Source organism: Branchiostoma belcheri, unplaced genomic scaffold, assembly GCF_001625305.1.
Source record: "Branchiostoma belcheri isolate BF01 breed outbred unplaced genomic scaffold, Haploidv18h27 scaffold156, whole genome shotgun sequence".
Taxonomy (NCBI): domain Eukaryota; kingdom Metazoa; phylum Chordata; class Leptocardii; order Amphioxiformes; family Branchiostomatidae; genus Branchiostoma; species Branchiostoma belcheri.
The window spans coordinates 480,869-503,294 of NW_017803002.1; the positions used below are offsets into that span (position 1 = coordinate 480,869).

A 22,426-nucleotide genomic window follows, 5' to 3' on the forward strand; every position below is an offset into this window, starting at 1 on the left:
GTCATTTAGAAGTAGATTTTAGTATTGTTATTCTTGTCTATAATTGCCAGACATTGTACCTGTTGCAATTGTTGCGCAATAAAGATTGATTGATTGATTGATTGATTGATTGATTGATTGATTGATTGATTGATTGATTCATTGTGTTTTGTTGCATTGTCATTTCTAGGGAGTAATTATTACTTTGGAATAATTTTACTGTCATTGCATAGGTTGTAAAGATGAAGCATGATGTCATCAGCACTTTAAAGCTTTCAACATCCCTTAGGCTATTAGCATGAAAGTTCGTCTGAGTTGGTAAATTACATAATGAGAAATATCTGTTCTCCAACTCAAGAAAATGGACTCATCTGAATTTTCGTCATTAGCTATCTGACCCAAGTAGACACGTGATTTTTAATGAACGTTTGATTTTTCCGTTTTTATTTCATTCGTTCTACATTACCTTTGTCATACAATAGTATGTATACAATCATGTAACTTGTCAGTATGCTGAACTGTGCCCTACCAAAATCCACTTGTACAACAGTAAGTAAAAGTCCAATTCACCGAATGAAAAGCTATGAAATGTACTTAATATGTATGTAGTCTTTGATAATTGTTAACGTTGTAAAGAATCCTGACATAACTGTTGAGGTTTGAAGCAATAATATTTGCTAGCATCAGAAAGATATCATAACTAGAGTTCCCCGATCTCATACCTTCGCCAAATGATGTTAATCTTTATGACTGACAATTTGTAGATTATTCCCCCTGATTGTGCAAATAGGACCACATTTTGATGAATTTTATCAATTTATCATATTCTCAACCAAAAGTCTTATATTAACAAACTATGCCATTCTAGCATTTCTTCATAACTTGTGCAAATTAGGTCCTGATTTGAATACATTACTTTTAATGATGTTCACCTTTACTGAACTTACAAATACCACAAGTATTAAATTCCAGGCAACGTCAATAGTCCTATCATGGAATGCAGCTGATTTATAGAATTTACTCATAAATTATGCAAATTACGTCCATATTAGCATAATTGTCAAATAATCATATTAAGCTTTACGTCAGCTACCTACATACCAAAAATCACGACGATCCATCAATCGGTTCTTGAGAAGTCACTAGGGGGCCCAAAATCTAATGATTTCTATGTCTCATCAAGACCTACCCACCTACCAAATATGAAGTTAATCTATTTAAGCCTTCTCAAGTTATCGTGTTGACAGACAGACAGACAGACACACAGACACATACACGAACGCCTACGAAAACATAACCTTCATGGCAAAGGTAATAATTACACAAGCAGCCGTTCTCCATCATTGACATGACATTTTTGCCTCACAGATATCAGTATGGTATGGGATAGGGCTTATTCAACTTACTGCATTAAGAAAATGACCAGAAATGACCACCGGCATCTTCATTCCACCACCAGGACTTCTGCATGTAGCTAGAACTTTGCAACTTTGCTGTAAACCAATGATTAGCCAGGCGTGTTACAATCTAGGCTATTGTTTACATTAGCACATGATAGAAAAAAATGACTTTGAAAATCCAGTTTTGTATGATGACTGCTCAGAGTTTGCTGTCGGTTGTCCCCAGTGCTGCCAGGCTGCCTCCTTTAGCCACCATGTCTCGCAGAAGCGGGCTGGGCTGCATGTGGTAAAATAAAACAGTAAGGCCACAGCCAGTAAATTTTATGGATGACATCATCTGCAGACTCCAAATCTAATGCGAGCGGGCGAAAAAAACAAAGGTTCCCACATTTTCAAATCTTGGCTCAATCATTGTACGAATGGTTTGATTCAGTGGGTACATCACATGTACACAGCCAGCATCACATATCACTGTATCAAAGTAAAAATCAAACTTTTAATCAGAGCATTTTCTTGTTTTCTCTCTTCATATTTATCTGCCATCCACCTTCCGGCATTACAACAGACATCTTTGCCAATTTTCGGCATGTTGACCACTGCCAGAGGGAATTTTTTTTTAAATCAGGCGAAAATTAATGCGCGCGCTGATGTCATCCATAAAAATTACTTGCTGTGGCCTTACTCGAGAAACTGGATATGATTTCGGAAACAGACGTTTCAAGCAGCATCCACCTTTTGTCAGTGACCCTGGTGAGATCTGAATATCAACAGGTTTATAACCATGAACCATCAATCCATAGTCCAATAGGAAACAAAAGTTAGAACAAAATAAACACAAATTGACGGTGTCCCGATGGTCACTGCCTACTAAAATTTAGGCTTGGACAACTAGAAAGTCACTTTGGGACATTTTTGGGGGACAATAGAAAAATAATCAACATTAGATTGTCAGCCCTTCTTTCGTTTATCAGGCACGCGTCCCGGCTCTTGGATCCGGAAAAAAATGATTGTGTACTATGCAATTATAGTGTCCATGGAAGTCAGAACGTAAGCAAAATAAAGTTTCCTTTAAATTCTTGTCCTACATACTTCCTGAAAAACAGATTGGGACGGTTCATCCTCACTTCCGGACAATTGAAATTTATTTTCGGGACAATGTTGGGACAATAGGAAAAATAATAATTTCGAGGCTTGCAGGTTGATGCAAATTAATCAAAAGCTCCTGATGTTTCAGAACGGGGGTGTTAAGTGTTGTCTGTCTTGGGGCTGGGAGCAATAAGTAATGTTTACTGTTTATTGAAAACCAAAAACCCATCACAGCCTCGGCTGAACTGTGAGGTTTGTACAAAAGTCGCGAGCACGTTACACTTACTAATATTTTATTTATTACATTGAGAAGTACCTTAAATTGAAATAACTACTTACTGCATTTTAAGATAATGATACTAAAATAGACAATATATTTTACATTTTTAAAAACATTTTTCGTCTATTTATGATCTTTAAAATAGAATTTAGATATAATATTTTGCAAGTGCAACACTTAAGCGAGTTAAAACAATTCAAAAAGAAGAGTCTTACAAAACACAATCCTTAGGGTACTATACTTGAAAGGGACACGAAATAACGGCTTAAAAAACACAAGTTCAGTAAGACCGGAATACCATTACGGAGGGTAGCCTATTAGAAAGTCTCATTGTACAGTCTGACAGCAGTGTACAAAAATGATTTTCTCAGCCGCTCTGTTCTGGCCAAGGGAAGGCTGATGTTGTCGTGGTTTCTCAGTTTACGCCCCATGGATTTCCAAGTACCCGAGAGTTCTATACCCGTAGTCCCCCTCCCTGTGCAGGGTACGTGGGGTTGTACATCCTACCATATATTTCCTCTCACCTGCAGGTGGGAATGGTTCGGGTACCGGGCACTGTAAGTCTCCAGACTACGCAGCAGCTTCTCCAGGCCGATCACCCTTTCCACGTAGTACATCGGTCCTCCTGAAGAAATTGAATTTAAGTTTTATTTAGATCAACAATTAGCCTAATAAGGGGCTATTCTTCATGTGGTCTACACATTACATTCATATATACATACATGTATTACAAACGTACAAAAACATTACAAAGTTAACAGTATGTAGCAAACTTAACACATTCCTTAAATACACTATTTACAGTCCAGTACTTTGCTAGTTGCCGCCTGTGTTGTTCCACAATTGTAACAGATATCTGTACTATACAGAAAGCGCCTTTTCTGAGAGTTGGATTTTGGTTTCGGTAGTCTGACTTTGTTTGTAAGTGGTTGAGCGTGTCCGGTAGTTGTGAATCTCAGATTGGAATGTGATTTTGTCGTACAAAGCCTTGAAGTCCTGGGTACAGGGATATCATTTCATATTTCTTCTTAATTATAACGGTTTTGGATATGTATGGACAAACCCCAGGCTGTATCACGTTGACATGTTTGCAGATCAATTACGACGTCGTTTACAGGATATTTACATCCAAGAATACCATACTTCTGTTCAAAACAATTCAAAACTTTCTGTCTGTTCGATGTTAAAGACGAGGTACGGACAAGAAAATTACCTTTCTGAAATACACAATTTTGAAGTTCGTAGATCGATTACGTACATACAAAGATGAGAATTTCTAGCCATAAATTGAATATAGAATTAGGAAGATATAAAAAAAAATCCCTCGCGACCAGAGGTTTTGTCCATTCTGTCCCAATGATATTGAAGACAAACAACATTTTATTTTGAATTGTACACTTTATAACGATAAACGCACAAAGCTGTTCAACCTTCTCTCCGCCTGCTCAACAGAATTTGTTACATTTCATGCTATAGATAAATTTAAGTTCATCCTAGAAGGCAATAAACCTTACTGTGTACAAATAGGTAAATATATCAAAGAATGTTTAGACCTTAGAACAAGTAGTATTAGTTGACCCATCTATTGTTCTGTACGTAGGATATTTTCGTTGTACCCATGTATATTTGTCTGTATATCTACATGTCTTTGACCTTACAAAAGTCGCTGTACTTTTTGTTGTGTCAATAAAGTTCTTCATATTTCTTTGAGTCACAGCAAGAGATAATGCAAGTTAGTCAGACTCCATTCAGAAACTCTGAGGAAAATGTCTGATAGACATGGAAACGTAAGACTTTACCGATAAAAGAACACCATAAGTGGGGTCGTGTTGCGTAACGCCAGAGTGCTCGACTCGGAACCAAGAGGTCCCGGGTTCGGATCCTGACATGCCACCAATCTTATGTCCGTGAGAAAGGCACTTCACGTGACTTTCCTCAAGTGAAAATGAGTATTGTCCTGTCCTGTAGTAGTTGTCCTCTGCGTTGGTTGCGTTGGATATAAAATAAGTCGATATAACTGGAGTGTGCCGTCGCCACGTCTAGTCATGAAATGTTGGAATAAAAAAAAAAAACTGATGCTTTTCTATAGCCCTATAATCACTACAACAGGAAATGGAAATGCATTTGATGTGCAGTATAATAATAATACTGTTTTTTTTTGTTTCATGTAATGTTCCCATATGGCAGTCACAGACTGAATTGCGTGGGGGTTCCATTAACAACAGTTGATATTCATACTAAAAACATTAACCATATAGGGTACAATATTAAACGCGTAGTTATACTGTAACTGAATTACACAAAATTAACAAATTTAAAATATTTAAAAGATCTCATAAAGACACATTATACAATATAATTTAGAATAGGGCATTTTTTTCTTACAAGTTCAACAGTCGTGCCATGTGAGGTATTGCACTAGAGTTATATATCTCTGATTTGCAGTGGATACTATCGAGTTTGTGAGATGACCTACTAAGTTTTTCTTCCACTCAATTCCCCCCGTAACGGTGGTAGTAAATGTCTGTACTGGTCAGACTGTTCAAGGGATTTGGCGAATTTTACAGTCAGTTCGTGGCGCCGTGTATAGAGTGTAGGAAGACCAAGTTGCGCTTGCCGTAGAGTACGACGTGAGCACACTTAACGCTACTGTTATTCCTGTCCCCAAGACGAAACCGCCGTCCATAAAGAACTTGGCATAACAGGTTAGCCAGTTACGGTATGTTTTAGTCTTAAGTTTTGATTCCTGCAATAAAGAATTGCGTCCATTACTGTCATCACTGTGTTTTTGTACGTACAAGTGATATGTTCTGTGCTATGTAATTATGTAATTCCAGCATTGAATATGCTCCACTTACACTGTGGTAATCCGAACAAAACCGATAGTGCTATTGTGTATCTGCTACTTAATGAATCACCTTTACTTTCATCTAATGTCATTTCTCAAATACTCATTATTACACAGCTATATCTTTCTGAAACTAAGCGATTTAAAACTGATTTATACTTCTGTATTCATTTATAATATCCTAATAACTAACTCTGTTTTCTTGTTACCTGGTCGATACCCATAATTTGTGATTTAATTTTTATTTTATGTCAAGTGGTGACGTAAATATAAGCATTTTGCTTGAGTGCTTCACCACTATGTGCTGTGTTTTTGCATGTTGGAATTTCTAAAAAAGGACAAAATCACCTGTGTGCCTCGGCCATCCATAGCCAAACAGGTAGATGACATCGATGTCCAGTGCCCGAGATGCAATTCCCTCATCCAGGACGTGGAAGCCTTCATTAATGAGTGAGTAGAGACAACGCTCGACGATCTCCTACACAACAAGAAAAGTTCAGATGCACAAAATTAAGCCGATGGATGTGCTAACTACTATAAGTAAGGCCACAAAAAGTAAATTTTATGCATGACATCCTCCGCAGACTCCAAATCTAATGCGAACGGGCAAAAAAAAAACAAGGCAGGCCGAAAAAACAAGGTTCCTACATTTTAAAATCTTGACTCAATCACTGTACATATCACTGCATCAAAGTTAGAAACAAAACATTAAAGCAGAGCCTTTTCTTGTCTCCTCTCTTTGCAGTTATTTGCCATCCATCTTCCGGCATGGCAGCAGGCATCTTTGCCCATTTTCGGCATGGTGACCACTGTCAGAAGGCAACAAAATTTCTTTTTTTTTCCCAAATCAGCAGGCCAAAATTAATGCGCGCGCTGATGTCATCCATAAAAATTACTTGATGTGGCCTAAATATCTTAAACCAGTGTAGAAAAGAACAAGATACAGTCATGCCTTCAAGTAACAGAGTTATCAACGAAGGATCGAGGTGTTAAAGAATTCGAGCTTGCTGCAAGCAAGTATAGTAGGGCAGCCAGATGTGCAAACTAAAGTCAGGTGTGGCAGGTCATTCAGTGTACATGTAATACCAGCTTATAATGTACTAGACGAAGTACTAGTAGACATAGATACAGAGTTATGATGTGTATTTTTCGAGTTACGAAAAGTTTTTATCCATACCTCCGCGGTCATTCATACCAGTAAAATGGGTCAACACAAAACTAACTGACTCTGAAAAGTTTCTTTGGTACCAAGGGTTTAATGAATACAAAATACCCAAGGCAACTCGCCTTCGGTTATAACAGAATTCGACCGGTCGCTAACCGTTTGTTCGAGTGGGCCGAGAAATTCTGAAAGACGCGGCAAATTTAGGACCACGTGTAGATATGCACTGCGATTGGTTAGGGCGGATCAAGCTTACACTGTGATTGGCTAAGACAGGTCGTGCCCCGTCCGTGCTCACCACGTGATAGAAGTTCACTTGTACATCACTGTTGCGTAACATCAATTCATGACCCCATAGGTATCTACATAAAAATCCATAACTTTCATGATTTAGAACTCACCACACTGTGGATATACTAGTACACTGACTAACACAGTGACTCTACTCCGGTATCATATTGTTTCTAAATACCGCATTAAATAATGTAGGAAACGTCTTAACTAACAGGAAAGGCTGACATTTGCTTGGGGGCAAATACAGCATAGTTCAGCCCATTTTACTCCCACGCAAAAGTGGACTTTTCCAAACTTACCCCAGTGCAAAACTGGAAGATTCTCAAATGACTGAATTATATAGTAGTTGTGATTGAGAATAAAGATGCAAGAACAGGCACTTTGAATCTCGACAGCTTTACTTACAAAATTTCACTTCAGTCTTATCACACAATCTCATTGCAGGTATGCAAAAACATTCAATGATGAGATTTGATACATTAAATGTAAGGAAGTACCTGTGATGAGATGGTTCTCTTCTTGAAGCCATGTTCCTGTCTGTAGTCCTGGATCATCTGCAGTACCACAGGATCCGGCAGGGCAGTGCGACTACCTGGGTCATACCTGTTACACATAGAAGGGGCGTGGTGGGACATTCTGACATATAGATGTCATTTCTTCCGTAAATAATTTCATTAGGTTGGTAAACGAATGAATAGCAAAGTTATTTGATCATGACCATTCATTTTTCACGAGCCGCCGTTTTGATGACCTTCTGTCATCTTCATCAGGGCAATTCTGACTGGTTTACTGTGCAATGACACTAGATGTTACTTGGTGCATGGTGCACTAAAGAATTGTCAGAATTTTTAGTTAACAAATTTTATATTATATATAGTCTGAAACACTTCACATTTGGAACCGCATATGTCCCTATGATGTAACAATGCCTAGTATGTATGTCACAATTGCACTGTTGTTGGCCTCTTCTTCGTATCCGAAGATGTTAGGAAGTCAGTCCTTCATGTGGCTGCAGGCCTTCATGTGGCTGTGTAGTCCGATTCTTGACCCGCAGGTCCTGCGGCAGGACGGACATGTGAAAGTCGCTGCTGTCGTTGGCTGAGTGGCTGCAGCCTTTCGTCGCCTCCTCTTTTCCTCTGCTGCATCTTTCCGGGCCTTCTCCCATTTCACAGCTCCTTCTCTGGTCGCTGCTCTCCAAGCGCTTCTATCGGAGGCCACACTTTCCCATTCCTTTACTGGGATGCCAGCTGCAATGAGTTGGCGCTTAAGTTGGTCCTTGAAGCGCTTCCTGGGGCTCCTCTGTCTCTCTTGCCCTGACACAGTTCACCGTAAAAGACGGCTTTGGGCATTCTAGAGTCCTCCATTCGTGCCAGATGGCCAGCCCTTCGGAGCTGCCTCGTCATCAGCATTGCCTCCATGCTCTGAAGGTTTGCTCTCTCAAGAACTTCAGTGTTCGTCACATAGTCCTGCCACTTGATGCCCATGATGCACCGTAGGCATCGTTAGTGGAACGGTTCTAGATTTCACCTGCTTCCGGTACAGGACCCATGTTTCAGCACCGTAAAGGAGAGTGGTGACAACTACTGCTCTGTACACTTGGATCTTTGTCGACAGTCGCAGTGAGTGGTTCTTCCAGACGCGCTTCTGTAGACGCCCGAACGAACTGCTGGCTTTGCCAAGGCGACTGTCCACATCTTTGGTCACTGTGGCGTCGTTAGAGATAACACTGCCCAGGTAAGTGAAGTGTTCTACCGCATTCAAAGGATGGCCTTCGATACTGATCTGTGGATGTGCGTAGGTTTCACGTGGTAGTTTTTGGTACATCACCTCCGTCTTCTTCAGGCTGATGGTAAGGCCGAAGGCCTTGCATGCTGTCGCGAAGTGACTGACAACCGCCTACAGAGCTGCCTCTGTGTGTGCCAGAAGTGCACAGTCGTCCGCAAACAGCAGGTCCAGGATCAGTTCTTCCAGTGTCTTTGTGTGTGCTAGAAGTCTCCTCAGGTCAAAGACACTGCCATCTGTCCTGAATCTGATGTAGATATTTTCTGTGAGATCATCCTTGGCCTCTTGCAGCATCATACTGAAGAAGATAGCGAAGAGCGTGGGGGCAAGAACACACCCTTGCTTGACTCCGTTGGCAATCGGGAACGGCTCAGACAGGTAACCGCCGTGCTTCACCTGGCCCATCTGTCCTTCGTGCAGTTGTTGCACAATGGCAGGGAGCTTCGGTGGACATCCGAGCCTCGACAAGATCTTCCAGAGTCCGTCTCGGCTCACGGTATCGAAGGCTTTGGTCAGATCAATGAACGCCGCGTACAGCCCCATGTTCGCGTACAATGTATTGTTAACAGTAAAAACTAGCTTTTAATCTTTTAAAAGTGCACTATAAACCAAGTAATGTGCACTGTGAGCTATGTAACACCTATCACTATGCACCAAGTAACATCTAGCGCCAGTGCACAGTAAACCAGTCAGAATTGCCCTGATGAACAGACGGTGATTAAAACGTTAAAGATAAATGGTTGTGATCAAAGAACTTTGCTATTCAGATGTCATTTCTGCTTTCGTAATACCATATATATATGTTACAATATATGTCTATGGATGATAACTATACATATGGCACTAAACTATTTAATTTGATAATGGAACCCGTATGTTGTTATATGTCTAACCCTTACCTCTTAGCTCACGATTCAAGATGTGTTAATTCCACATTCGCAGTGACCGGGGGGGGGGTCATTGAACTGCAGACATTTTTCAATTTCTTTAAAGTTTACAAAACGTTGTCTTATGACACAATAGCACCAGAAAACCTTGCATTGTTAGTATATGCCATATAAAAGTTCCATGGGAGGATGTATACAACGCACCATATTTCTACAACCGACAAGGCCAGCGCCTTCTGCGGTAAACTCACTATAATGGAAAGCTGTTTCCCTGCAAGAACAGTCAGGTTCCATTCGAAAGACAAGCCCTGCATAACTCCGTAAGTTTTTTTATCAGCAAGCGACAGGAAGCCTTTCTCATCTGAAAACACTGCATTCAACGCTAAGCATAAAGCCACACCGACATAATTCTAATTTTAATTTCATAATTTTAATTTTGGATGACATTTTTTTTCTAAAAAAAAAAAGACCACGCCCTCCGCTTGCCTGGCTCCAGGCCCGGGTAGTCCATCGTACTTAGCGAAAATACGGAGCCTGTAGTAACTCTGCAGGATTGCTCCCAGGCTGCCAAAGCTCAACGACTCAAGAACTCAGTACATACGTACAGTGCCAATTTATAAATTCCTCAAAAAGCCAGCTTGTCGTATAAGTCGTTATGTAGTGCCGCAAATTCACAATACCACCTTTGTATTCTTGTAGCATTTTTATTTTTGGGCGGAATTTTTTTTTTACTCGCCCGCGCGCACAAGGGTCTTCAGAGGATTTCATCGATAAAATTAAGGCGTTGTGGCCTAAGCACTAGAAAAACAAGGTGCAGAATCCGCAGAAAGAGACCTCAAGGAAAAGCAGACTGATTTGAGCATTTTATGAAAAAGCTGAAGCCACAAACAAACAAGAGCCTTTCTAAATACACCAGTTGCCTACATGTACCACCCAGCCCCGGTCTTTTGTCCCAGACGACCTTGCAAGCACAGCATGTCCGGTAACGGACAGTACCGGTCGCCACGACGATAGAGCGCGGGGGTGTCCGGTGGCGGCCCGTGTTCCGTCGTGAGTCTCGCCTCGATGCGCCGCCTCCACCCAATGTCATTACCGGCCAGGTCGGTCATACGGAACGGTCCCATCGGGAAGCCGAACTCCTCTATAGCCTGGAAATAAATAGAGATTATCGGGACGTCATATCCTGGTTGCCAGACCCATAGCACACTGGACACAAAATATCTCAGTGAGCCTGGGTCTGGTAGGGTCAGATAGACCTGCCAGTCGAACGCTCAGTATCTGAGCGTAAGGCCCCATTGGTGGAACAGCAGGAAGCAATTCTACACCTCTGCTATGATTGGTTAAAAACTCCCAGCTTTATGTTTGAATCTTCAACAGTGGCCACCAGCAGATGAGATAAAACTGTAAATAAGGTGTATTTTTTCCTGGTGTGTCAGAGGACTGTTACCTAAACAAACAGGAAAAAATAAAGCCTGGGTTGTACACTACTTCTACTATTAAACTAAGTTCTGCTTTTATTTTGGAAAATAAACTGCAAATTCATTTAGAAAATTGACTGGTTAATGATTAACTGTTGAGCCCAAGTTTGTCTCCTGCTGACCAATGGTGGTGCCATGTAACAGGCTACCTGTGGTGTGAGGGGTCATCAATCACAGCTTCTCCTCCCTACGCTGGAAAACCATTCCTAAGTCTTCCGGCCAGACCCTGGCTCACTAAGATACTTTGTGTCCAGTGTGCTACGGTTATGGCAACCCGTCTAGGGCGTCAGGACTTGAGGGATAAAGTAAGAAAAGTAAAGAAAACAAATTTGGCTTATGTAAACTTCACTGTCACTCGACGTACTTATTAGGTTTCAAATTGATTACGTATCTGCGAATTGGTCGACCAAAGTGGATTCGACGTCAGTGGTACGCGTTCCTTCGGATTTCGCCCGCTATTTTCAACGATTTTGGGTTGCAGTGCGACAACCGCTATCGATGGTAAAAGATGCATCGTTCAGATTGTACATCGTAAAGTTAACACAAGGCCATAGCAAGTAATTTGTATGGATGGCATCAGCGCGCGCATTAATTTTCGCCTGATTTTGGAAACAAACATGAAATTTCGTTGTCCTCTGACAGTGGTCAACATGTTGAAAATGGGCAAGGATGTCTGTTGCCATGCCGGAAGGTGGATGGCAGATAACTATGAGGATAGGAGACAAGAAAAAGCTCTGATTTAATGTTCTGTTTCTTACTTTGATGCAGTGATATGTGATGTTGTCTGTCTATATATGATGTTCCCATTGACTCAAAACCATTTGTACATATACTTGAGTCAAAATTTTAAAATATAGGAACCTTGTTTTTGGGCCCCCTTGATTTGGAGTCTGATTTGAAGTAATCCATAAAATTTACTTGCTGTGGCCTAAGCCACAAACTTCAGGGTAAATATTGAATAACCTTGACACTGACCCTGTCGACGTCTTGTGGATCGACCCCCTCCTCCAGAAGGAACAGCGCCTCGGACCTGTACGGACCCAACATGCGGTTCCCCACGAAGCCTGCACAGTTGCCCACCAGCACCCCCACCTTCCCAATGGTCGTGGCCAGCTGCATCACCGTGGCGACCTATGCATGATGTACAAGATGACTAATAAACTGGTGGACGTCCCAAGTACCTAATACCAGCTCAGAAGAGAACAAGAAATAGCCATGCCTTCAAGTACCAGAGTTATCAACCAAGGATTGAGTTGTTCAAGAATTCATTCTTTCCTAGAACTATCGCAACTCACCGTCACCTAGTACAGTAGGGGCATTGTCATTAGATAGCTTTAAACAGTGCCTAGAGTTAGATGTTCAAGGGTTAGGTGTAACTAGTCGTTCGGTGTGATATAGCTAGCTGCCGCCGCGCCGCGTGCCTACGAAGGTAGTGTGTTACGCCGAAAGGCGGTTATACTGGCTATACAGGTACAGAAGCTGGTGTGTTACCCCGAAAGGCGGTTATACCGGCTATACAGATACAGATACAGACCGTCTCCGCCGACGTCTTCTTGCCGTAGATGTTCTCCAGAAGTCTCATCACGTTGGCGGGAGAGAAGAAATGGGTCCCAACAACCTGTGGGGGGGGGGAGATATGATAAACCTCTTTCACTTTATGATTTCTACACATATCAACGTTAGAACAACATGCATAGGAATATAGTAACTCCCCCCGCACTGGTGTTCCAGTGCTGAATCAGCGGTCAAAATTTCGTCAGCACTGGATTTCCAGAGCTGAATGTCTCTGTTCCAGCCAGAGCTGAAGCTCCCTCAGCACTGGAAATCCAGTGCGGAGGGCGTTACTTTTGTATATTTGCCATTGCGTATACACTGTATTCCTATGCAGGTTGTTCTAACGTTGATATGTGTCGTCACCACGTCTTGTGATTACATGTTGGAATATAAAAAAAGGAAATGTTACATATCAAAATTGGAGGGAAAAAATCTTCGGCATCCATTCAGTTTGTCAATTGAGAGATGTTCTGGGGAAGAAAAGGTCTAAATTTTACACACTCAGTTGACAACTACATTGTATAGAAAAGTCTTAGTATACAGAAATTGCCCTGTGTTTATTTTTACTTGATACAGTTATCACAAATAGAAATCATAGTCTCTAGGCCCTAAACACCATAAAAATATAAAAAAAGAGGTTTAAAATAGCAAGGAAGTCAAATGGTAATTATCTAAATAATAGCATAGTCAAAGTTCATAATATTTCACTTAAACTTTAAAGTACATTACTTTGTCAGGACGCTTTGTCGCTGCTGCGATCTTGTCAATGTCAAGTCCAGACGTGTTGGATGCGAGGACGGCTTGGGGTTTGGTGATGACATCCAGCTTCCTGAAAACCTCCTTCTTCAGCCTCAAGTTTTCAAACACAGCCTCGATGACCATGTCGACGTCACTCAGCTGGCTGTAGTCCATAGTGGTGGTCAGTTGGGACATTTTCTGTGAGGCAGATTTCTGACGAAGAGTCTTTTGGATAACGGCGATAGCTGTGGATAAAACAAACATAATATAGTAGGGGATGACTTTCCATGAGTCATCAGTCTGGCATGCACAGCAAGAACCAATAGGCATGCAGCTTTCCTCTATTCTTCTTGCTGATTGGCTGTTGAGATTTAACTGGGTTAACTCCATGAACAGCTGAACAAAGCCATACCATATTGAAAGCAGGTACTGCATTGAAGTGTTTTGGTAGGTACATGTATGTCAAACTTTCCAGCTCCAGCATTGGAATGTGGGGCATTAACGCTTTTTTATTTTGAAAATCAACAGTTTGCATTATGCAAATAAAATACTAATCAATAACGTAGGGGATAGCTATCCAACTGTTGTATTCGTAGTTATATGTCACTTCACACTATATATTATATCGATGTAAAACATTGTTTCCCTTGTATTCTCCTTCTTTTCTTGTCATATCGTAAAATGTGGTGACGCAATGCGAAATTTGCTTCAAAGCAAATTCTCGCTGCAGTCATGTGTTGACCCCACAAATGTATACGTTTCAATTGTATTGCTACTTTAATTCAGAGTTGTTTCAACCAAAATAACTTTCCCGAAATTAAGTCGCCGCAAACATATATATAACTAGAGTTCCACGATCTCATACCTTCGCCAAATGATGTTAGCTTTTATGAATAAGAACTTATATACAATGTATTAATCCCCCTGATTATGCAAATAGGATCCGCAATTGCATGAATTATATCTGTTGATCATAATCTCCACCAACAGTCTTATTTCAACAAAGAATGCCATTATAGCATTCCCTCATATATTATGCAAATGAGGTCCTTATTTAAATAAGTTATGTTAAATTATGTTTACCTTCACTAAACTTCCAACACCCCAAGTATAAAATTCCAGGCAGTTACCACTATGCAACTATAACATTTTCTCATTAATTATGCTAATTAAGTCTTCATTTGAATAATTGATATCTGCCTGTGTTTCTCTCGTTGTTAATAACATATGTCGCAATCTTGAACTTCCTATCATGGAATGCAGTTGATTAATAGAATTTCCTCATTAATTATGCAAATTACATCCATATTTGCATAATTGTAATATCATTATGTCAAGCATTACTCAAGCTACCTACATACCAAAAATCATGATGATCCATCAATCGGTTCTTGAGTTATCCTCCTTTAAACATTTGTCCTTTAAACCCCCCTGCAGTTCTAGAGCAAGCAACTAGGGAGCCCAAACTCACGTCACTCCTTCCCCAGCACAAGAGCTACCTGCCATCCAAATTTCGTCACCCTAGCATGTCTGCATCATGAGATATCAAAACCGGAAGTTCAGCTGCAGTACCATGACAAGCCGCCAGGGGGCCCAAAATCTAATCAGTTCGAGCTCTCATCAAGACCTACCCACCTACCAAATATCAAGATAATCCATCTAAGCTTTCTCGAGTTATGCTGTTGACACACAGACATACACACGGACACGAAAACATAACCTTCTCCAATTCTTGGCGAAGGTAATTACAATAGTTTATGACTTGTTTGGATGCTGTTTAAACGATTCCTGACATCCGCGATTCAATCATGTCATATTGAGTTCAACTTTTTTGCAATCAGTTTTACTAATTTACAAAACAATAAAATCTTCAGGAAAGCAGAATTGCCTGACCTTTGTCCAGCTGTTTCTTGTTGACCTCTAGCAGGACGACCTTGAGCCCAGCCTGCAGTAGGCTGATGGTGATCCCCGCACCCATGGTGCCTGCACCCACCACTCCCACACTGGAAATAATATATTCTAGTAACGGAGTAGTTCAATGCAAGGCCTATACGACCACTTCTCGGCATTGAACTAGAAAGATGAGAGAGACATGGCTATGTCAAGAGATGGCGGTGAACGTTTGATTTGAAAGCCTGTAGATTGTAGGTTGGTGGGAAACACTTGTCAGGGAGAGACTTCCAAAGCTTGGCCGTACGGGGAAAGAAACTGTCACTGTAAAAAAATTTCGAACAAGGAATTTGGACGGTGAAGTTGTGTGAGCTAGTGGAGAACCTAGTGGAACGCTTAAAAGTTCTGAGTGGTGGAACTAGTTGGGTGAGTTCTGCAGAGCAATGGCCATGACAATATCTGTAAAATATGGATAGAGAGGCAACATTTCGTAAGACATATCACATGGACACACACATTGTTGGACAATGTCACCTACGCCAGCACAGGAAAAAAAATCAGAAAAAAAATCAATCCTAGCCATCCTCGTTCTTGTTCTAATTCTAGACATAATCTTGATATTCTGTATCACAGACTGCACATGTAATGCATAATGTTATCTCTGTTGTGTTTAATTACGATGGTCCTTGGCTTGGGAGAATAATTATGCCAAGCATCACTTAAGCTACCTACATACCAAAAATCACGACGATCCGTCAACCGGTTATCGAGTTATCCTCTTTTGAATGTTTTTAAATAAACGCCCTGCAGTTCCAGAGCAAGCCGCTAGGGGGCTCAATCCTCCGTCAGTTGTTTCACAGCACTAGAGCTACCTGTCACTCAAATTTTCGTGTCCCTAGCATGCCTGGATCATGGGATATCAGAAGCGGAAGTTCCGCTGCAGTACCATAACAAGCCGTCAGGGGGTCCGAAATCTAATCATTTTGAGGCCTCATCAAGACCAACCCACCTAGCAAATATGAAGACAATCCATTTAAGTCTTATCGAGGTATCGTGTTTACAGACACACAGACACACGTACACAGACGAACGCCCATGAAAAAATAACCTTCTTGGCGAAGGTAATTAATTTAAAAAGTTCTCTTTCTCATAGACTTTAGTAATGATTTACATTTATCGTATAGCCGGGTCACCCGATGACGTTAACCAATCAGAAGGCTTCATTCCTTATGACGCCGTAATGTCACAAATAGAGTCAAAACCGGGTATTTATTCATCCCAATCCATACATTAAACAACCCAATAATCACCCGCATATGACCTCGGGTGACCCATATAGAACGCGATTCTCTTCTTAAAAATCCAAAAATAACTTGAGTTGTGTTCCAATGACCTCGGGTGACTCCCATAAGAACACCTGTTTCCTGCCTGTGACCCAGATAGAACGTGAACCCGGCCCCAATGACCTCAGGTGACTCCAGGTAGAACAAATATTCCATATTCTATTCAGCATGTGCAAGGGGTAAATTGTACATTGTGTCACTCTTTACTGCATCAGTTTGGATAGGCTATCGTGTAAGCTATATAATTTATCACCTTTTGATGACTGTTGGCTTGGCAGTTCTAAAGTTGATGTGTTTGTCGCGAGGATGACTCCACTGTCGGACTTCCCGCTCGGAGAAGAAGACGTACTGTTGGGCTGCAGCCTGCCATGACGTCATCAGGTACGTCATCAGGTCAGCCTCACGGGCCATCCCGGCAGCGAACGGCAGAACCGAGGCCTGTGCAAATATACCAGATTGATATTTTCGTAAATAATGTATTATATCATTGATATTTTTGTAAATAATGTATTATATTTCTTGACATTGTATTGTACAGTATTTGATGTGTAATGTATTACATTTGATGTTCATTGTTTAATATTTCATGTTAATGATGTTCAATATTGCATATCTGTTTTGTATTCATTATGATCTGTATTTGCATTGTACATGTAGTGTTGGGAGGACAACTTGTAAAGGTGTCAATGCACCTGTTTTGTCCTCCCTTCCACTTGTATACTTTTATTTCTTGTGGTAATCTTAAATAAACAAATAATTTGGCTTATATCTGAAATTCAGATGAGAAATCTGCACTTTTGGGAGAAGAATATCTCTGAAAGTCTGGGTGATATAAAACGAATTCGTCTGATATATGGTACTACTACAGTCAATCAGTCTAGCACAGAGTAGAACATGGCACTGCACAAAAAAGTTCAAGATATAGTTCAAGTGTTAAGAAAACAGTACAGTGGTCAAAAGTAGTTTAATATTCATCATATCCAGGCCTGCAACACACCTTAGTATTTGATACAATTATGTGAGAACATTAATTCAGTACCAAGGACAGGACCATACAATATACACATGATATTGCTGTTGTTGTACCATTTTCAACCAAAGTAACACATTTGTAACTTGTATTACAGTGAAGTTCAGGAATACGTTAAGGAATGTTTACATTTAAAATTCAGATGAGAAATCTGTAGTTTTAGGGGACGAAGATATCTGAAATTCTTGACGATTTGCATTGTATACGTCTAAAATATGATACTACTACAGTGCTACTATTGATGTCAGTCAGTCTAGCACAGAGTAGAACATGGTACTGCACACAAAAATACAGATTGAAGTTCAAAAAACAGTTTAAATGTTCAGAAAACAGTACAATACAACACACCTTGGTAGAGGTGTTGATGCAAGTATGTGAAATAAAACATTAATCCAGTACCAAGGACAGGACCATACCATATACACATGCTATTGTTGTTGTGCCTTTTCAACCAAATTAACGCTTTCGTAACTTGTATTACAGTGAATTTAGTCAGGGTTACAATCATTGCTAACCATGTAAAGTCATTCTGCCCTTTATTCATTTATTTATTCATTTTGTATTTACTCACTCATTTATTCTTGCATTCTTACTTCCTTACTTCCATTTTTGCTTCAAGAACTCAGCACTGTGTTTACCTGAATAGCCTGTACGCAGGTCAATGGGGCAATGGCTCCTCGCGCTTTGCGTAAAATCGTCTTCCGTGTTGCCTCCACGACCTCGTCGACCTAGAAATGTCGACAAAGTGTAAATATGAATGTTTTTAATTTTATAATAGACCTCTGACCTCTCGGTACAATTTGCATGTTGTGTGTGTTTAATGTAGTTGTAGTTATAAGCATGACCATGTTGTTACGATAGTAGTATGTAGTGAAATGACTCCAGGAAGAATAGTATGTATGGCAACTCATGTCTGTACAAACTAATGGAGACCTGTCTAATAAACATAAACATAAACATAAACATAAACATAAACATAAACATAAACATAAACATAAACATAAACATAAACATAAACATAAACATAAACATAAACATAAACATAAACATAAACATAAACATAAACATAAACATAAACATAAACATACCTTGTCCGCGTCTGGCACTGTCCTCTGACTGATCCTTCTGTCCTCTAACGGACGACCTTCAACTGACCTTGCAAAGCTGACAGCCTCTTTGAGCAGGTCACCTTGAACAATCTTGTCCACAAGACCAAGAGTGAGGGCCTACACAGGACAGGTTTGGGAGGGAACATGAGAATTATTCAAATAACCAAGCGTATTGTGAAATAAAGTCTAAAATTTAACTGCCAACACTACAACGAATTGGGAATGAACCTTTCTACTTTTGGAACGTGACGTCAGAAACATTTTTTTTCAAAATCGGGCAAAAGTTAATGCGCGCGCTGATATCATCCTTAAGTTAAAAATTACTTGATGGGGCCTTACGGCGGTACATGCCTTTCTTCTTCCATACTGCATCTCTCAGAAGAAAGTCTACATCAGTATGGAACAGGCTTCCTTATATGGATACTTTCCAAATGGGTACAACCTTAAACTTTTCAAGTCTACGGTAAAAATATCTCTCTCCACAGTTCCTTAACGTAGCCCAAAACATGTAAGCGGTTCGTATGAGCCTTGCTTGAGGTGAAAACTTAATTTTAAAAAGAAACAATCCGACCTCACCTGTTGTGCTTTGATGTCCTGTCCGCTGGTGATCAGCTGGATGGCAGACTTCACCCCCACCACCCGCGGCAGCCGCTGGGTTCCCCCTGCACCTGGCAGCATCCCCAGGTGCACCTCAGGTAAACTCAGCTATTCAAAATATATAAGGAAAACAATTAACTGTTCTCAGTGGCTAATGTGAGATGTTGTCACATCGGCGCACCAAATCCGTAAGGTGTTTTTGGCACCCAGATAGACAGATTAGCATAAGAGGCTCGGTGGGCGTCACTCCACCGTATAGGTGGGGAAGTCGTGTAAAGTGCCTTTCCCAAGGGCACAACGTCGGGCCACGGTGGGTATCGAACCCGGGACCTCTCGGCTCCGAGTCCAACGCTCTGACCGTTGCGCCACCGACGCCACCGCAAAAAAAAAATATATATATACATAAGGAAGACACTAAAAGTCCACTTCCGTAAATGGTATACAGTATGGTACATTCTAAACAATACCAGACTGTAACAGTACCATTGCTTCATAAAACCCAGGAACCGATTCACGATGACTGTATAATTGGTGATGTACATAAACTTCATGATGCTAATTAACATGACTTACGTTAGACCAACCAGGGCACTTGTTACACTATTTTCCTCTTTGTACGTGTAGTTACGTCCCTTTTCAGCCTTTCTAGCTAATTTACTGATCCCCCAACGTTGATGCTCAATATATTGTAACTGAGATGCTTTCTTCCAGAACTTACAGCAAGACATGAGGCATAGGGTCCATAAGATACTTCCTACCTATGTAGACTTCAATTAAAGCTTACTATATAAAGATTTGAATAATATGATAATCGCAGCTAAATTCTATCTCTTTTATGCTCCTGGCTGATACTGTGTTCAAACACTGATGAGGACACAGATGGATTTGGTGTCGCCAATGTGCCAAGAGCTGCACAAATTCCAATAAGAACCGTACAACTTTTTGTCATAACAGTCACAAAGAAGCCCAAAAGCAAGCTGTATGGTGGACAGTCAACGGTTGCCTATGATCCGTGCCAAGGGACCAAATAAGGCCACAGCAAGTAAATTGTATGGATTACATCCTTCGCAGACTCCAAATCTAATGCGATAGGGTGAAAAAAACAAGACGGGCCGAAAAAAAACAAGGTTCCTGTATTTAAAAAAAATGACTCAATCATTGTACAATGGTTTTTATTCAGTGAGGACATCACATATACACAGTCAGCATCACATATCACTGCATTAAAGTAAGAAACAAAACATTAAATCATAGCCTTGTCTTGTCTCCTCTCTTCATAGTTATCTGCCATCCACCTTCCGGCATGGCAACAGACATCTTTGCCCATTTTCGGCATGGTGACCACTGTCAGAAGGCAACAAAATTTCTTTTTCTTTTTTTTTCAAAATCAGGCGAAATTAATGCGCGCGCTGATGTCATCCATAAAAATTACTTGCTGTGGCCTAAATAAGTAAGTCACAAAGATGTAAAAAAAAACTTTTCTGTCTCACCGTGGCTGAAGGAACTGCCAGGCGGTAGTGTGAGGCCAGGGCCAGCTCAAAACCTCCCCCCAGGGCTGTTCCATGGATGGCGCAAACTATGGGCTTCTGACAGGTGTCTACATGCTTGTCAACCATGCGAAGGTTGGACAGCAGTGGAGCTGCCGCGGTTCCTAATAATTCCTCTAAATCAGCACCTGGGAAATTTAGAGCACCATGGAGAACTTTATTGCACGGTAATTGTACATCGTACAATGTATAGCAACAACTATTGGACAAAGTACGTATACGAAAAAAAGTTTAATTAAGAAAGGCCGACATTTGCTTTGGAGCAAATGTAGCGTGTAGCGTATGGCTTTACCACATTTTACGACATGGCAGGGAAAAAAGGCGAAACACAAGGGAAAACAATTTTTACACTGATATAACTATGGTATGAAGTGACAACAGTTGGATAGCTATCTCCTACATTATTGGGTAGGCTTTTTAATTTCATAATGCAAACTGTTGTTTTTCAAGATAAAAGATGCGGGAGCAGAAAAGCTTGACATACCTACCAAAGCACCTGAATGCAGTCATACTGTCAATATGGCAGGGCTTTGTACAGGTGTTAATTGAGTTAACCCGATCAAATCCCAACAGCCAATCAGCAAGAAGAATAGAGGAAAGCTGCATATCTATTGCTTGCCTGCTCTACATTCCATTCTGATAACTCATGCCCAAACATACTAACACATACACTGCCATAGTACATTTTCTATAACACAGCCAAAAAAGCTCAAATAAAACCATTCTAAAAGCCTGTACCACGAAAATGAAAAAAAAAAAGCCTAGGGTTATTTGCCCACTCTACCTTTATGCCTTGCCGACATTAAATACTTTAATTCTCGCCAAACAATTCTTGTCAGAGGATCATTCATTCCTTACTTCTTAGTAGTATATCGGCTAGAGGGTAGGCAAAAATTATTTTTCGTGAAACGAAAGGAGTCTCTTTATTCTATCACGTATCCGATTCCTCTTTAGGCTACACCGGCCTAATGTTATGAATGACATCCTCTGAAGACCCAAAACTAGTGCGCGCGGGCGAATACAAATAATTCCGGCCAAAATTAAAAATGCTACTGAACCACAGGAATACAAAGCTGGTATTTTGAATTTGCGGCAATACTTAGCGACGTGTATGACAAGCCGGTGTTCCGGGAGATATGGGGGCGCCGGGAAATTTGGGGTCACTTCCATATATGGCAGAAGGGGGCGTGGCCTAAAAACTACGAAGGCCCAAAGCAACAATGTCGTGTCTTCCATTCAATGCCCATTATGTTAGATTCATCTAGCAGTATATTTCATAATAAAACAGTAACCATTGTACACGTTGTCTTCTCTCATCAAATGTTCTATAGTATTCGTTCAAAAGGAATTCAAGGGACCCGCTAGCGTACCGCTAAACTAGCAACTTTGAGCCAGCAACATAATATTTGAGTTATGTTCAAA

General features: G+C 40.7%; 1 protein-coding gene across 1 annotated transcript in view; it reads right to left on the reverse strand.

The window, feature by feature from the left end:
* Positions 1-1,578: 1,578 nt before the first annotated feature.
* LOC109465671 (peroxisomal bifunctional enzyme-like) overlaps positions 1,579-22,426 on the reverse strand; it is a 26,989-nt gene continuing 6,141 nt past the window's right edge. The window contains exons 2-16 of the mRNA XM_019763053.1: positions 20,948-21,132; positions 19,437-19,565; positions 18,840-18,977; positions 18,390-18,479; positions 16,975-17,159; positions 15,382-15,491; positions 13,480-13,733; positions 12,731-12,814; positions 12,172-12,327; positions 10,649-10,866; positions 8,950-9,129; positions 7,547-7,685; positions 5,942-6,071; positions 3,270-3,370; positions 1,579-1,656 (exon numbers count right to left, since the gene is read on the reverse strand). Coding sequence (XP_019618612.1) covers positions 1,579-1,656; positions 3,270-3,370; positions 5,942-6,071; positions 7,547-7,685; positions 8,950-9,129; positions 10,649-10,866; positions 12,172-12,327; positions 12,731-12,814; positions 13,480-13,733; positions 15,382-15,491; positions 16,975-17,159; positions 18,390-18,479; positions 18,840-18,977; positions 19,437-19,565; positions 20,948-21,132 — 2,177 coding nt within the window. The remainder of the gene's footprint in view (positions 1,657-3,269; positions 3,371-5,941; positions 6,072-7,546; positions 7,686-8,949; positions 9,130-10,648; positions 10,867-12,171; positions 12,328-12,730; positions 12,815-13,479; positions 13,734-15,381; positions 15,492-16,974; positions 17,160-18,389; positions 18,480-18,839; positions 18,978-19,436; positions 19,566-20,947; positions 21,133-22,426) is intronic.